Raw genomic sequence first — 17,501 nt, 5'->3', positions numbered from 1 at the left:
TGGGTCAAAAAGGATCTTGCTGTGATTTATGTCATAGAGTGTTCTGCCTTTGTTTTCCTCTAAGAGTTTTATAGTGTCTGGCCTTATATTTAGGTCTTTAACTCATTTTGAGTTTATTTTCATGTATGGTGTTAGGGAGTGTTGTAATTTCATTCTTTTTCACATGTAGCTGTTCAGTTTTCCCAGCACCAATTATTGAAGAGGCTGTCTTTTCTCCATTGTATATTCTTGATTCCTTTATCAAAGATAAGGTGACCATATGTGTCTGGGTTTATCTCTGGGCTTCCTATCCTGTTCCATTGATCTATATTTCTGTTTTTGTGCCAGTCCCATGCTGTCTTGATTCCTGTAGCTTTGTAGTGTAGTCTGAAGTCAGGGAGCCTGGGTCCTCCAGCTCCATTTTTCTCAAGATTGCTTTGGCTATTTGCAGTCTTTTGTGTTTCCATAAAAATTGTGAAATTTTTTGTTCTAGTTCTGTGAAAAATGCCATTGGTAGTTTGATAGGGATTGCATTGAATCTGTAGAGTGCTTTGTGTAGTACAGTCATTTTCACAATGTTCATTCTTCCAATCCAAGGACTTGGTATATCTCTCCATCTGTTTGCATCATCTTTAATTTCTTTCATCAGTGTCTTATAGTTTTCTGCATACAGCTCTTTTGTCACCTTAGGTAGGGTTATTCCTAGGTGTTTTATTCTTTTTGTTGCAATGGTAAATGGGAGTGTTTCCTTAATTACTCTTTCAGATTTTTTGTTGTTTGTATATAGGAATACAAGAGTTTTCTGTGCATTAATATTGTATCTTGCTACTTTACCAAATTCATTGATTAACTGTAGTTTTCTGGTAGCATCTTTAGGATTATCTCTGTATATTACCATGTCATCTGCAAACAGTGACAGCTTTACATCTTTTTTTTTCCAATTTGGATTCCTTTTATTTCTTTTCCATCTCTGCTGTGGCTAAAACTTCCAAAACTATGTTGAAAAATAGTGGGGATAGTGGGCACCATTGTCTTTTTCCTGATCTTAGAGGATATGGTTTCAGTTTTTTACTCTTGAGAATGATGTTGGCTGTGGGTTTGTCATAAATGACCTTTATTATGTTGAGGTAAGCTCCCTCTGTGCCTACTTTCTGGAGAATTTTTATCATAAATGTGTGGGAAATTTTGTCGAATGCTTTTTCTGCAACTTTTGAGATTATCATATGGATTTTATCCTTCAGTTTGTTAATATGGTGCATCACATTGATTGGTTTTGGTGTATTGAAGAATCCTTGCATTCCTGGGATAAACCCCACTTGATCATGGTTTATGATCCTTTTAATGTGCTGCTGGATTCTGTTTGCTAGTATTTTGTTGAGGATTTTTGCATCTATGTTCATCAGTGATATTGGCCTGTAGTTTTCTTTCTTTGTGACATCTTTGTCTGGTTTTGGTATCAGAATGATGGTGGCCTCGTAGAATGAGTTTGGGAGTTTTCCTCCCTCTGCTATATTTTGGAAGAATTTGAGAAGGATATGTGTTAGCTCTTCTCTAAATGTTTGATAGAATTCGCCAGTGAAGGCCTCTGGTCGTGGGCTTTTGTTTGTTGGAAGATATTTTTTTTGCTTTTTTCTTTTTTTTGGTGCGGTACGCGGACCTCTCACTGTTGTGGCCTCTCCCATTGCGGATCACAGCCTCTGGACGTGCAGGCTCAGTGGCCATAGCTCATGGGCCCAGCTACTCCGCGGCATGTGGGATCTTCCCAGACCGGGGCACGAACCCATGTCCCCTGCATCGGCAGGCGGACTCTCAACAACTGTGCCACCACGGAAGCCCTAGTATTTCTTTTAAATATTCAAAACTATGTCTGATCTCACTTAAGATTTATTGTATCCCATTGCATAGATTTCCAAGTTTGTTAATCAAACAAGGCATGATTTGAGATATTAGATGCTTGCAGTGATGATTTATTTTAAATATCCTAGTAAAAATCAAAGGATTTTTGAATAATGTCAAAAATTCCTGAGAAAAATTAAGAATGTTATCTGATGCTTACTGTAATATAATAAAATAATTCATCTTATCCAAAATGAAAAAAAATACTATTTTATGGAAAACTTTATAAGTACTAAAATAACACCCTAATCATGTAATAACAGTTGATAATGTGCTGGTTCTTTTTTCTTTACCATTAACATTTTCCTGTTTGCAAAGTACCCTTTACTTTCTTCCACGTTGTGTGGTGGCAGAAAGAATAATAAACTGGAACTCAAGAAATCTGTTTATCTTTGTATCTACCAGTAAATAAAGACTGGATAAAGACAAGTTCCTTGACTTCTCTGGCCTTAGTTTATTCTTCTAGATTCTATTTATTTAGGGACTTTTTAGTTTTCTGAGCTTCCCCCTCTCTGCGGGAATTAATTCTGGGTGGAAAAACTGATTACTTTTTATCCTTACTATATCTGTCCTTTTTATCATTGTCTGTCTGAGATGATGCATTCTAAAGGAAAGGAAACTTATCTTTTCAAGTTGCTTTAACTGTCACAGCAGTCTATACACATAGGTACTTAATATTTACTTTTAAAATAGATTGTCTTTTCACAATTGTTATATATTTTTATTCATGATACTAATATTTTATAATAGAGTGACTTTCTAACATCATGTCGTTATACAACGCCTGTCACTAAACTTCACACAACGGAGGTGGGTTTAGTCGTGAAGTATTTTAACAGAAGGAGAGAAAGAAATAGATGCATGTTTCCTATTCACATATAAGTATAAATACATCTTGCTGATACAGACAATCCATACAAGTTAGTTTTATTCTCTCCAGAGGGTCATTCTAGAGCTTGATACCCTGATTAATAATGGTGAAACACTGAAAATATATTGCAGAAAACTGCTTGGTGAGACCACAATGAATATTAAAACACCCCCAGATAATTCCAGCATTACTTAAAAACATTACCTTTTTTAAATGATTATGTTAACATCATTTCATCATAGTTAAGGAAAAGTTTTGTGATTATTCAAAAAGATAAAACCTCATAATATGATTGCTGATTGCCAAGTGTTTTCATTATCAAATATCACTTTATGATTCAAAATATTAAAAATGCAGACCTTTTTCATTATACATAATTTTGACAGAATGGTAGAATCATTACAATCTTCATTAAACTTCATTGCATTTACTATAAATAATTTCAATAAAATTGCTACCATATTACCTTCCAGTTGTTAACAGAATCATATAGATTTACTTCTCTCCAAATTCAATAGTTTGTACTACACTGTAGCTCCTTTAAAAACAATGTTTCACTATGTCTCTATTGAAGTTTGTATTGATGATTCAGATTTCTGAATTGCAAATTATATTTTTCTTTACAACATACTGATCTACCTTGCCCTCCTTAGGAATATCAAATCGTATCCCAAACACAGCATCATTTTCCCCTTGATAGGTTCAGGTAGCAGTATTCTAGGGAAGATTCTTTTGTACTGATATTGCCAGGGATCATTATTCAGTCTTTGCTGTGTTACCATAAAAATAAAATATTACTCACACTTTATTTTCATTGTATTTATTAGTTTCTATCTCCACTATTCCACCATTAACAATATTTTGAATAAAAATCCTATGTAAACATACAATTTAATTCTTATTGATGCTTGATAGTTTGTATACCATTAAAAATATTTTCTGCTATTGCTATAGATTTCAACTACTTTTATTTAGCCATATCCATGTATCTTCATATTATGGGAGTGGAGGATAGGAGTTGGTAGATTAGACTGCTTGTTTAATAAAATAAGTTAGTAAAATAGTAATGATAATTGATATATTTCCATAGACTTTCAGACCTGGAAGAGATCTTCCGGTTGGACTAGTTTCTCTAAATACTCTGGTGTATCATGCAGTAGAGATTTTATTTATGCCGATGTAGGGGAGCAAAACTGCCACCCCAAAATGTGTCTTTGGTATTAATATTATTTCAAGCTGAAAACAATCAAAGCCCAAAAGACTTGGAGAGTAACTTCAACTCTCCCCCAACTGCCTAAAAGAAAGAGGATAGAGGACCTCTTCCAGGAATGGAGCTATCACCACAGGTTACCATAGTATGAACTAGGAGTGTGGACAGAAAGGAACTCAGCAAAGTCTGCTTCTTAAAATTTCTCTCTGTGTCCCATTGTTTGTGCAGGGCTGAGAGAACATTCATTTACCAAACACTTGTTTTTCCATCTCCATGTGTATTGCTTTCCTCCCCTTTGAAGCACAAAACCCCTACCTCAACATCCTCTTTTGTCTTTAGCTGAAAATGGTATTTAAGGTGAGGGTTTCAGCCATTTTGGTGAGTTACCCAGTTTTCCTGGGTCTCTCCCATGTATACATGTTATTAAATTTTGATTTTCTCCTGCTAATCTGCCTTATGTGAACTTGATTCTTAGACCAGCCAAAAGGACCCAGAAGAGTAGAGGAAAATTTCTTCCTCCCTGACACTCTTCTCTTTGTCCATCTTCCATCTCTCATCCCCTAAAGTCCAAATCCACTCATCCTGAAGACCCATTCAATTGCTACCACTTTCATAAACTCTCCTTGATTCCCAGTGCTGGAGGTTATATTCTTAGTTCACTTTATATTTTATGTAGGCCTTCCTATGACATTCATCCCCTTGTATCTTACATGATAGTATACAATATAATACAATATAATGTAAACAATTTTTCCTCATAAACCATAATATTCCTGTCATCCTAAGCACACAAAACAATGCCTACTACAGAGTGAAGTTTAATGGCAAACACATAGACTTCTTAACTGGTTTGGCATAGGTCTGATAATAAACTCAGCCACTTGGTTCTTAACTTCTCTGTGTTTCAGTTTCTTCATATAATCATTGAATGATAATGCTGCTTTCTTGTTATCTTTGAAAAGTTGTCTAGCCTTGCGACACACTTTAAAGGATTAACTGTTTACCGAGATATCCCATCTTGTACTCTGCTTGCAATTTAAAGTGGAAATGCAGTCTAATTAAATCTGAAGAGCATACTGACATCTTGCCTTAAAGCTTTGTAACATGCAACTATTTCACATTTATTACTTTGCTAGTATCAAATATTACATAAAATATAATTCAGTGTTTTAATATAAAATGATCATGTGGTAACTACTATCCTTATTTATATGAATTTTCAGAGATTTAAGTAATTTTTCCAATATCAGACAACTGATGGACGACAGAGGCATAACCCAAAAAGTATCTTTTTACACCAAGTACATATCCTATTTCCTGCCTTTTTGGAAAAAAGAAATATATACATATGTATATATTTGGAAAGCCCTATATATGTGAGTGCATATAAAAATACTGAGGGCTTCCCGGGTGGCGCAGTGGTTGAGAGCCCACCTGCCGATGTAGGGGACACAGGTTCGTGCCCCCATCCGGGAAGATCCCACATGTCGCGGAGCGGCTGGGCCCGTGAGCCATGGCCACTGAGCCTGCGTGTCCAGAGCCTGTGTCCCGCAATGGGAGAGGCCACAACAGTGAGAGGCCCGCGTACCTCAAAAAAAAAATATATATATATATATATATAAATATATATATATAGAAGATTATCCATCTATCTATCATCTATCTATCTATCTATCTAACTAAAATCTCATTTAACTTTGATTACTTGGTGATTTTTAAATACCAAACAGTTAATTTAGTATTTTTTTCTCTTTCTTTTACACACAGCCCCAAAACTTTCCCTTCTGTTTTTTGCCTCTTAGTCTTTTTTCTTTGAATTATTTTTAATGAATAACCTGTCATACAACTTTTTTTTTTTAAATTTTTTTTTATGGTACGCGGGCCTCTCACTGTTGTGGCCTCTCCCGTTGCAGAGCACAGGCTCCGGACGTGCAGGCTCAGCGGCCATGGCTCACGGCCCCAGCCACTCCGCGGCATGAGGAACCCTCCCAGACCAGGGCACGAACCCGTGTCCCCTGCATCAGCAGGCGGACTCTCAACCACTGCGCCACCAGGGAAGCCCTGTCATACAACTTTTTAAACCAAATCATCTTTACAACTTTGTTCTATAAAGTATACTCAATTTTAAGAAGTGTTTAAGCATTTTAAACATATATAATTGATGCCAAAGTATCTTAACATAAATATAATTTTCAGTTCTTATGCTAATTATTGTTGTTAACGTATATGCAAACGTTATCTATTAATCAACTTTGGTTTTTCTATAAAATCAAAAAAATTGCCATTATGTAAATAATTAGTTTTTGATATATGGTGACAGTGAAGTGCTGTTCCTACTCTAAAATAACCTTGGAAGCGTCATTGTGGAATTAATATCTTAAACTAGAATCAATAGGAACTGATAACAAATGTTATCAAACATTTCCAGCTCTGCATTTTAGAACTATAACTCTCTTAGCTTTTACATTCGTTTCAATACAGCCACACACAAATTATCTCAGTTATATCACTTCTCTTAAGAAACAGTCTGGGGCCTCCCTGGTGGCGCAGTGGTTGAGAGTCCGCCTGCCGATGCAGGGGATACGGGTTCGTGCCCCGGTCTGGGAGGATCCCATATGCCGCGGAGCGGCTGGGCCCGTGAGCCATGGCTGCTGAGCCTGCGCATCCGGAGCCTGTGCTCCGCAACGGGAGAGGCCACAACAGTGAGAGGCCCGCATACCACAAAAAAAAAAAAAAAAAAAAAAAAAAAAAAAAAAAAAAGAAACAGTCTGTACTTTGATATCAAGCAAACACACCATATTGGGTAAAGAAACAGGAAAAAGTACAAAGAGGAATTAGAGAATGAATCTTATACTCACGGAATGTTCTATAAAATTCTTCAAGAGCCAGGTGCTTGTCTGAGTTAAAATCATCATATTTCAGTAGATCGTACAAAGTACAATCAGAAAGGTCCTTGCCAAGTTCTTCCTGTTTTATCACCTGACAAGAAAATTAAATTCATGCAATTATATCTGTCTTAACATTTCTACAGTATAATTAATTTTATGTAAATCACTTAATAGGTAATTTAAATCTGTAGCTGGGCAAAGAACTGAACCTATGAGAAACCTGGGTTTTCAGTTACTGGACATTTATTTTCAACTGTTTCAAAGATATACTTATAAATTTGACTTAGTTGCTTTGACGTTAAGATACGTACTTAGAATTTAGCCTAAATTTTCTAATACAAATATCTCCCAGTAGGACCCAGAAAATCTGAACACTAAAAGGACAATTTTGTATTTCAGTCATTTCCTTTGCTCCACTTATATTGACTCAAGGAAATAACTGCACATGAAAATTTCCTCCAATGTCTCAGTGACCCATGTCAAAATAGAACAGCTCTTCTCCAACAAAAAGAGTGAGGAAATTTGGTCCAACTTTCATCTTCCTATTATTTGTAAAAAATGAAGCTAGTATTTTTTTTCTCTTCTGCCTAAACTCCTCCCCAGCCGGAAATGAAAGCATTTGGTGTTCTGAATTAACTCCCTGGGTCACAAAGGAGCTATTCAACAAATGACTGTTTCCAGGAGCCAGATAGAATTAATGCACCGATTGATGATGGAAACCTACCCAAGCATGGGTGAGGAAAATCACCAGACTGCTTTTCTACTCTGTGCTCTGTTCCATGGACTGGGGCAGTAGCTTTTTTATTCTGTTTTTTTACCAGACAGATATAGCCTGTCTGGTAAAAGAGGTCTGCAAGATTTTTCAAACATTCCTTTTCATTCTGGGTAGCTGCATAGCTGTGTCCACGGTCTTTCATATTTGTCCACAGAGGGATTGGTTCATATTGCTTGGAGCTTTGCTTCCCCATGTTTTTTTTTTTTTTTTAAGTTGGTGCAATCAGGAAACACAGACTCTGAAGTCAGCCAGCTAGGGGGGTTCAGACCATGCCAAGGCCACTTAATAGTTCTATAATATCTGGCAAATCACTCAACCTTTTCTCAATCAGAAATTAAAGATAGTAACCTCTATCTCTCCTGGTTGTTGTGCAGACTTATAAAAACACGTATATGCTTATACACACACATATCGTCAAGTGCAAGACACACAGTATACATTCAGACCTAATCAAAGTTAAAAATAATGATTTTTATTTAATGTGCTTCTCATTATAATCATTCACTGCAGATTTCCACACCAGCTTGTGCACATTATAGTTGTATATTCATGATGCTTTATTATTTCTTTTGGTAGAGCAGGATGATTCAAGCTTTGTCACAGCAATGGCGGATTGGTGATAGGAATTTCTAAAGAGCTATTTTTAACCTTTTATGGAACATCCATAAGTTAGAAGTTGTTATGCCTGCGCTTGGTTGAGCTGCAGAGACAGCTCTGAGGATGGAGCTTAGCCGATGGATCACTAGAAGCTCCAGCCCCTCCTGTAGCCACCTGAGTGGTGACATGCAATGATAGCACTTGCACTGCTAAATATGACTTTTACACATTATGTGTTCTCTCTTCTTTTTTACTGGATTCAAATTTCATTGGCTAAGCTGGCATTTGCTGCCTTAGAAAGGGGGAAAAGTGAATGATTTATCTGCTTTCCATATAAATGCATATTGTCAATAGTGTGGATTAAAGCCCTAGGCTTTAGCACTAGGGATTAACAAAACTATCTAATGTCTGAAGCTATCTCTCCTGTAAGCCTAATGGGGAAACAAGTACTGCTTTTCTGTTTAGAAAGCAACGGAGCTCTCAGCCACTCTCCATCTGTTATTTGTTAGATAATGGGAAGTGAATTTTCCCAGGTAGCGGAGGGGCAGTGTGTTTGATCTTACCTCATTATACACTTCCTAAAGACCTGCAGTGCCAGCACTGCAGTAATTTTTAGGATGCAGTGACACCAGGATTTGGTCAGATATTTTAATACTATTTTTAGTGACTTTTAATCAAGTACCTGTTTGTGAAACGATGGAACAGAAAGTTGGGGGAGAAGCTTTCATCATTGTAGTGTATGTCTCATATTTATTTCTGTTCTAATATTTCACTCAAGTTAAATCATGTATAGACCAAGAGAACAGACTCCTACTTTTTTCCTTGAAACTGGCTTTGGCATAAGACTAGCTTGCTTTTGATTTGATCTTGAACTTGATTTGATCATGATTATAAAACTCAAGCTGGATATGTTGTTTTAATGAGTGTGCTTTAGAAAAGTGCATGGTCCTGGCTAGTGAGATTTTTATAAAAATCCTTGTTCACTGACACTTGGCCATGCCCATGCACAGGGGAGAGGTGATTCACTCCCTCATTCTTCCATATTTTAAATACACGTTTCCCTCATTTAGTCCATTTTTGGTCAATGAAATAGCTTACTTAAGACATGCTTCCTAGTAACTTTTTCTCTCCTTTGTTTCCTGATGGGAGCATTGGCACACTCTGGGGTGTTCCAAATGCAGAAGATACTTTCCTATAGACCTTTTAACCAGCCTGGGAAAATTGCTTCAGATATTCGGAGTTCTGATAGCCTTAACGAGCTGAATGTGTGACTGGGGGAAAGAAAGTATAAAACAAAATAGAAGTAGTAATACATTAAGCACTCTTGTGCTGGGGATCCAAACTTGTAGGACATTTATTTCATTTACCTTCTGGCTCTGGTTCCAAAGACTTCCCACTGGAGCTTCCTCAAAATGCATGTGTTACATCTGAACTAGAGATTCTTGACAAGGCCAGACTCACTGAATATACTGTCATTGAAGTATCTTAGGTTGAAACTTTAGTCTAGGAGGCCAGTCATAGTTTCATTTGCAAAGTATTTTTTTTTAATTCAGGTAAGTACATTGTTTTTTTAAACATAATGTTATTGCACACTTACTAAAATATTGTGTAGTGTAAACAAATTTATATGCACTAGGAAACAAACAAACGAAAAGTATGTGACTTGCTTTATTGAAGTATTGTGGTAGTCTGGAACCAAACTGCAATATCTCTGAGACATGCCTGTACACTACACAGAATCTCAGATGACAATAACTTATCTAAAGATAAATAAAACTGGAAAGAGAAATAGAAAGTGCCAGTGGTAGATGTAGAGGATTGTCTCCCTGCTAAGAGATGTATGGTTATTAGATTTCTGGAGATAAGGCATGACTTGGACATCCAAGGTTATTATATTCACTCTCATAAAAGCGATAAGATACATGTAGTTGATTTTGATGGTCTCAAGTCAGGTCATGGTGATGAGACCATCTGTGTAGGGGGTAGGAAGACAGAGGAGTCTAATCTTCCAGTTTTGTGTCTTGTTCTTTCCTCTCCTTGGTGGAGTAGGAGAAAAGATGAACTCATGAAATATACCACTCATATTGACAACTACTAACGGGCACTTGCCATCTGCCTCTACAAGGATGAAATCATGCGTTGCTGCAGCTGCTGACCTTCAACACCCCCTGAAAGGAGTTCAGGTGGAGATCAGAAATGAGGCCCTCTGTGCTCTGCGAAAAACTGGTAGAACAGGTCTTCAAATAGTTACATATTTTCAGGAGCCGATTTTATGAGCTCAATTCTTGCATCTCCTCATATCTAGAAAAGCACTAAAATCCTTTGTGGTGACATCTGCTCCTCATGACGAGTGACCTTCACGAGACTAGCAGAAACCTTCTGCAAAAAATATGTGCTTGAATACATGTACTCCCTCTTCACCAAAGTTACATGTATACTGACCTGTCCCCCAAAATCTTTGGAGCAGTTTCTCAGAGCTGTCTGAAATGCTGTCTCCCGGGCTATAGTCCTCATTTTGCCCCAAATAAAACTTAACTCACAGCTCTCACGTTGTGCTTTTTTTTTTTCAGTTGATAATATGTTCAAGTAATCTGAGCTCTTCCTCATCCTTTGAAACTATTTTTCTCAAACTAGTCATGCCCGTGTCAGAATCACAATGGTCTTAGTAGAGTTAGAGCTCAGTGATCCTCTATTTTAAAGAAAGTCCATCACGTTTGTGAAGTTAAGAAGAGGTAGATATATTCAGTCCTTTACTTGACAAATGTGTAGATTACATTCCAAGGCTCAGAAAATAAATATACTCCTGTGGTAACAATACACATCTCAAGGCACTGGCTTTTAAGTTTCTCCCACATCAATATAGGTTGGCTTTTCTATTACTTGGTCCTCCAGACTACTTCTTATCCACTTTCTTCCTTTCTCCCTCTCTCCCTTCCTCCATCCCTCTTTCTTTCCTTTCTTTACAAACACCATATGCCAAGAATAGTTATAGGGACTGGAGATTAATTAGCAAGTAAGAATGACTCCCTTATGGAGTTACTATTCTAGAAACGGTGAGTGGGAACATGTAATCAATTGAAAAAACAAGATAATTATGGATGATCAACAGCACTTAAAAATAAACAATGTGAAAGGACAGAGGGTAAATAATTAATATTACAAATTATAATGGTTTAATCATATATAACTGACGCTACCCTGCAATTGGTGTATTAAAAGAAAAGAATTGCATAAAATAATCATATCTTCTAAGTTTTCTTTTAGGTTTTGAAATACGCTTAACACATTAGAAGAAATTTAAAAAATCATTAGGGCTAACATTAATTTTGAAAGACTAGCTGAAGAGATAAAATTATTAAACCATTGGTGGGATGAAAACTATTTTAGTTTTAAGGCATTCTATATGGCTCACAGGGATTCTCTGAACATGAATGCCAACATTTTTAATATACTTTGACATTCTAAAGGAAAGATGCTACAAACAATATATTTAAAAAAATTTTAAAACAATTTTAATTTTCAAGTTGTCTTATGATACTATGAAGAGTTAAAGCAAAAAAAAAAAAAAAGAATATTTGAAACCACTTACTAAGGTTTCCAGCTACAATTGAAATTACTGTTTATTAATTGGAGCCCTGAGCTACACCTAACCCAACAATACAGGCCTTACCTTTCTGTTTTAAGTGCTAATTGTTGCTGTTATGATCTACCTACTGGCATTGCCAATGCCATTTTAACACCTGGTTTCTGCTGCCTTATTTTGTATACCTGACAGGTTTATGGGGTTTGTAAATGTTGAATAGGATTAATTACCATGGCACTCCCAGACAGTCCTCACTTATCTCCTCCTCTACCCAAACAAATGCTTATTTATTTGCATTTAGTTTGTTTCCACTAAAATAGCATTTTATCTATGGGGTAAAACAATTCTTACCAATCTCATTATACATAAATATGTTGACTAGCGACAAGAACCCCTTTAAAAATCTTTAAATTTGTAATAGGCTTAACAACTCAAAATAAAGACTAACTGTCCATTCCCTATGTAACAGTTCTAATAAATTTTAAAGAAAATGGATATGTACAAAGTCTGCAAAAACATGAGCACCATGCTTATCCTGTTAGCTTAAAAATATCTAGCATTATTTATTCTTGCTTTTTTAATTTTGTAAATGAATTCACATAAGGTAGTCAATGAGCAAATGGCTCTTTAAGTCAAATATATATAACATAATAATCTAAATCCTGAGAACAAGTAGTTCTTTTTATTATTTTAATAAACAGTTGTCATGTGTGCACATTAAGGAAATATTTCATTCTAATATGTATTCCTAATGTGAATCAGCTTATTAAGATGACAGAATCTAAATGAAGAAAAAAGCTAAATCAATATACTCAATACAGCTGCTAATTTAAACTCAGACTCACAAGGGAATGACTTTGCATACTTAAACTCCATGGGTGGTTATTTTATGAAATGGGGAGAAGGCTGAGGAACACATTTGCCAAGCCATTAGCATTATTTCACTTCAAGAACTCTATGTTGGCTGCTCTTAAATTAAACAAGGAGAATTTTAAGCTGAGGTTGGCTCTAATGCCTTGGCACATACAATACAACCAACCCCTAAACCTGTAAATGCCTCAAGGTTATGAAATCAAAACCTAAGGACAACCAAGCACAAACGACTAGGCTTTAATCTGTAGCCAATTAGGACTTTCCTTACTTTCCTTTCACCTTCTCTCTATAAAAGTTTTCCCTAGCTCCCCTCCACAGAATGCTTCTAACCACTTTTGGTATGGTGCTGCCAAATTTGAATGGATTTTTGCTCAGATAAACTCAACATTTTAATATGCTTCAGTTTATCTTTTAATATTGCTAATAAACTCAAGGGTGCCATTCTGCTGGGTGAAGTCTGTGTATGTATCCCCTCATTTCACTCTGAGGAACCATGATGCAAGAAGTATTTGTCCTTTCTCAAAGGGAAAATTTATACAAATTCCCTTGTGCTTCAAACCCTGGTTTACCTCTGTGACCCTATAAAATCCAAGTCTTCCCATATTGCTCTGCACACTTCCCAGTCTGACCTAATCTCATTTCCTTTCCAATTAAAACCCATCATAGTATCCTCTGTAAATCCTGCTCTCTGATCAGAAAATTCTCTTTTGGCTTCTATTTCTTAAGGAAACATGTTCTTCACCATGCTGACTTTAAGAAAATCTGGCTACTCCTTAAGAAAACCATTTGTCCAATAATTTTAACAATTGGAGACTAATTTTTTTCTCACGTCCATTCTACCTCAATGGGAGGAAGATGGTCAAAAATTAAATGCTTCCCTATTGGCACTTCTGGATTTCTTCTTCCTCCCAAGAGAGTTTTCTTTCATCAGATAGATAGATAGATAGACAGACGAATGGATGATAAATAGAAGCTACTCCTTTGAATGCCAGGTCATTCAGTTACATAATTCTTTCCTATTCTCTCCCCATAATTCACCAATAATTTACCCCTCAATTCACAATATTTCTGTCTACCTTAACTTTTTATCAATATCCCCAGAAACTTCAAAATGCATATGAATAAACCACCAGGAAGAGTTCTATGCTTCTTTTCATAGCAAATGATCATTAACCTTCTCTCTTCCAATGGCCTTTTCCTACATGCCAGCCTGCCAAAAGGAATGTGATCATACCTTATGTCACTTCATCCTGAAATCCTTATTTCAAGCATTACAGGTCTGTTTTGGAATAACATATGTTCTTAAAACCATAAATGTGTTACTGTGAAGCTGAGTGCCTGACCATACTAGCCACATACACAATACTTAGGGGAGAAACCCTGTTTTGTTATTATGTTTCAAATAAAGTCTATACTTTACATTTGTTAAGGCTTTTTCAGTGAGCTATTATCCTGTGAGACATACATTTGAATATTAAGCAAAGTTGGAGCATATTGCTACAAGGACAATTTTCACTGAAGCAAGCATTAGTAAAGCTCAGATTTCACCATAGACCCAAAGAGAGCCCTGAATTCTTGCTGTTGGAGAAGGCAATTTAAGAGAAGCAAGAGAAAGATATAGATAATAGAGATGAACCTCAGACACTTGTTTAGATTTGGGGAATGGAACTAAGAGAGAACACCAAACAAGCAAGCTTTCACACCATCAGCCTGGTCTTTGGGAAGAGCCAGAACATTTGATTTTGCCTTTAGTGCATAGAACTGCTTACTGGCTGAGACCACTCAGTTCTACCATCTCATTCTGAATAGGATCCAGGCAGTATAGCACAGATTTAAGAAAAGATACAGGGCTGCCTAGATCAAAGTAAATTAAATGTCCATTTACCATTGTCAATAAAGAGAGAATAGACATTTTAAAACAAAAATGCTCAACAAATACTTTAAATGTGATTGAAATATTACCTTTGTCATATAGTAATTAAGACACGTATATGGGAGAGGAGAGAGTGATGAACTGTTCTGTTCCTGTAAAAATGCTCCCACACTCTCCCCTGTCATCCAACCCCATGTCCCTCAGGAAGGCAAAAATCCTCACCAAGGGTGAAAATGGACATCATATACACTTGAGGAAAGAGATAGATGTGGGATTTCACTTGGCTCTGAGGGTATAAAAAATAAGGGAGAAGATAGAAGATAAGAATTTCTACTAGTCTCAGGGATTGAAGACTTATTTGCCAAAGGAAAGACTGTGCCAGATATTGCCTTATTTTTTTTTACCATCTTTATTGGAGTACAATTGCTTTACAATGGTGTGTTAGTTTCTGCTGTATAACAAAGTGCATCAGCTATACGTATACATATATCCTCATATCTCCTCCCTCTTGCAGATATCGGTTTTTGATGTTGGTGTTATTATATTCTATAACTTGCCATTAGTTTTTAAGAAAGGCACATAGATGTTGGCAACTATTGAAAGTGATGTATTTGGTTATACACATTTAGGGGGAGAATATAAATAAAACAGAACTATATTGTTTTGAGTGATAAGGAATTTGGAGCCCCAGGGAAAATTAAGGAGTTGAAACTGAGAGATAGACTTGGGTCCTGCGTCTGTGGTACAGAAAATGCAAGGCATGATCTGGACAGAGCACAAGGAAAGGAAAAGTGTACAAAGTGCTTCATCTAAACTGGATTTCAATGTGTGCTTTGTGTAATATGTGATATAATCCCATCCTCTACCACCCTATACATCTTCAGTCACTCAACCAAGTACATATTGCTTTTTGCAAATGGGTTGTGTGTGTGTGTGCGTGTGTGTGTGTGTAGCTCAAAGAGAAATGCAAAGGGAATGACAGACATCTGGATTATAGAAACGTAATAGTATTATTACAATTACTACTACCATTATCATTACTCAGTTACTGTACTATACTAACTGAGGACTTATATATTTTTAAAATATTTAAATTGTAAAATATAGTCAAAGCATATTGATTCTTTCATAACACTTCTATGTCTGTCTTAATCAAGATATTGCTTTCAATTATTTCTTATAACTTGGTTTTATGGGCAATAAAAAACTGCACAAAACTAGGTATTTTACAGTTTGACAGGTAAGGATATTTTAGTATAATATATATCAGCATCTTAAAAACAAAATATATATGATATTTATTTTAAGTTTAGTTCAATTTAACATCATATCTGTAAAGACAGGGGCACTATATACTCTGGAGAAAAATGCCCAACATCACAGTGGTTGCAGAATGATGCCATGTACTTATCTCTAGCCTAGAACTCAGGATTTAACAACATTCATACTAGCTACATGAGATAAGCAGATGAGTACTTCAAATGATATGAGCAAAATAAATAAATGAATAAATAAATAAAACATGCTACCATTTATTTTTCCTAATTTCTTGGAATAACCAAACTATTTTTCTTCTTTTGTAAGAAACATTTTTTCATTGTGAAAATTGGTATTAAAATGTTTGCATATTTAATAATGTGTACATAGATTTCTGGGTTAAAATGGCCGATTTGTTCTCACCTATCAGCCGATTGTAAACATTAAAAAATGCAAAGGATGAACTGGATGGAAATATTGATCAGTTGCTCATCCACTAACTCAAGCATGTGTGCCCTCTTTATATTTCCATTATCCTCCACAAATGCAAAGGAAACTTAGATTGGAAAATTTAATTAGAGCTAACAATTACATCATGTTTTCTATGTGCTAGTTATGTTTCTAAGAAGTCCACATTTTCAAAATAATATCAGTGTCACATCCAGCTTACATACTAGGTGTTATTATCATTGCCAATACGTAGAAAGGGAAGTTGGGACACAGAGAGTTTGGGTCATTTGCTAAAAGTTGCACAGGAATTAAGTAGTATATATGAGTCCAGGTTCTATAATCAAAGCTCTTAAACTGTGATACTATAGATCTTACCCCCTTTAACTATTGCTTTTTATTGTCTCTTTCTTCTCTCAACTACCTCTAGTTTCTAATTTACTTGAAAATCTGCAAGAGAAGCTTTAGAATATATATTCATTATGTGGAGTATGAACAGAACATGGGAAGCCAGCTTTTATGCTGAATTTATAAAACCTCAAAGCCAAATTATGTTTGTTAATTTTTACTTGTCATTGGCAGTATCTTAGAATTACAGATTACATTTCTGCTAATAATAGCTTGTAAATTACTAGAAGATACCATTAAGATCCTTTCCCCTTTTACTCTTTTAATTTAAATTATTTTGAAACTTGATATTAAATGATGATATTATATGTTTCCAAGCTGATTTTTAAAGTCATATATATTATTGACTTTAATATTATAATACTTGGAATACAAGTTCTTTAAAAGCAACTGTAACCTAAAAAGACACAAGTCAAAAACAATATTTATGCTTGTAAGAGCTAGAAATGTATTATACCTTTTCCACGGTGTCAGTTACAACTTTCTGGTTTTTTCATAGCTGATTGCTGACAGATGAGATGCTAACATTTCCACTCTATAAAGCTGAAGGAAGGACTGGGGCATGTCTTCAGGGGTTAGTAAGTATTACCTCCCCAGATCCTTCCTTGCTTGTACCTTGTGGATGGTCAACATATAAACAGGATTCTGAAGATCTTTTCTGATCTCACATGATAACTTTCAGATGAACTGGAAGGGCACTTTTCAGATGTAAAAGCAAATCCAAATCAAAGGTAACAGGAAAAACAAAACGAAATGCTGTAGCAGATGACTTTATTATGGGTTGTGCTCTGTCCTCCCCAAATATATGTTCAAGTCTTAACCCTGAGGACTTCAGAATGTAAAC

General features: G+C 35.8%; 1 protein-coding gene across 3 annotated transcripts in view; it reads right to left on the bottom strand.

The window, feature by feature from the left end:
* Positions 1–17,501, bottom strand: part of FSTL5 (follistatin like 5) — a gene marked incomplete at both ends in the record, with an annotated part of 543,379 nt that overhangs the window by 267,664 nt on the left and 258,214 nt on the right. For all 3 annotated transcript variants that reach the window (XM_079698612.1, XM_079698613.1, XM_079698614.1), the window contains one exon: positions 6,815–6,935. In XM_079698612.1, coding sequence (XP_079554738.1) covers positions 6,815–6,935 — 121 coding nt within the window. The remainder of the gene's footprint in view (positions 1–6,814; positions 6,936–17,501) is intronic.

The sequence above is a fragment of the Hyperoodon ampullatus genome (assembly GCF_949752795.1).
Source record: "Hyperoodon ampullatus genome assembly, chromosome: 1".
Classification (NCBI taxonomy): Eukaryota; Metazoa; Chordata; class Mammalia; order Artiodactyla; family Ziphiidae; genus Hyperoodon; species Hyperoodon ampullatus.
The sequence above is the reverse complement of the archived record's forward strand: the minus strand, read 5'-3'. Positions and strand labels throughout refer to the sequence as shown.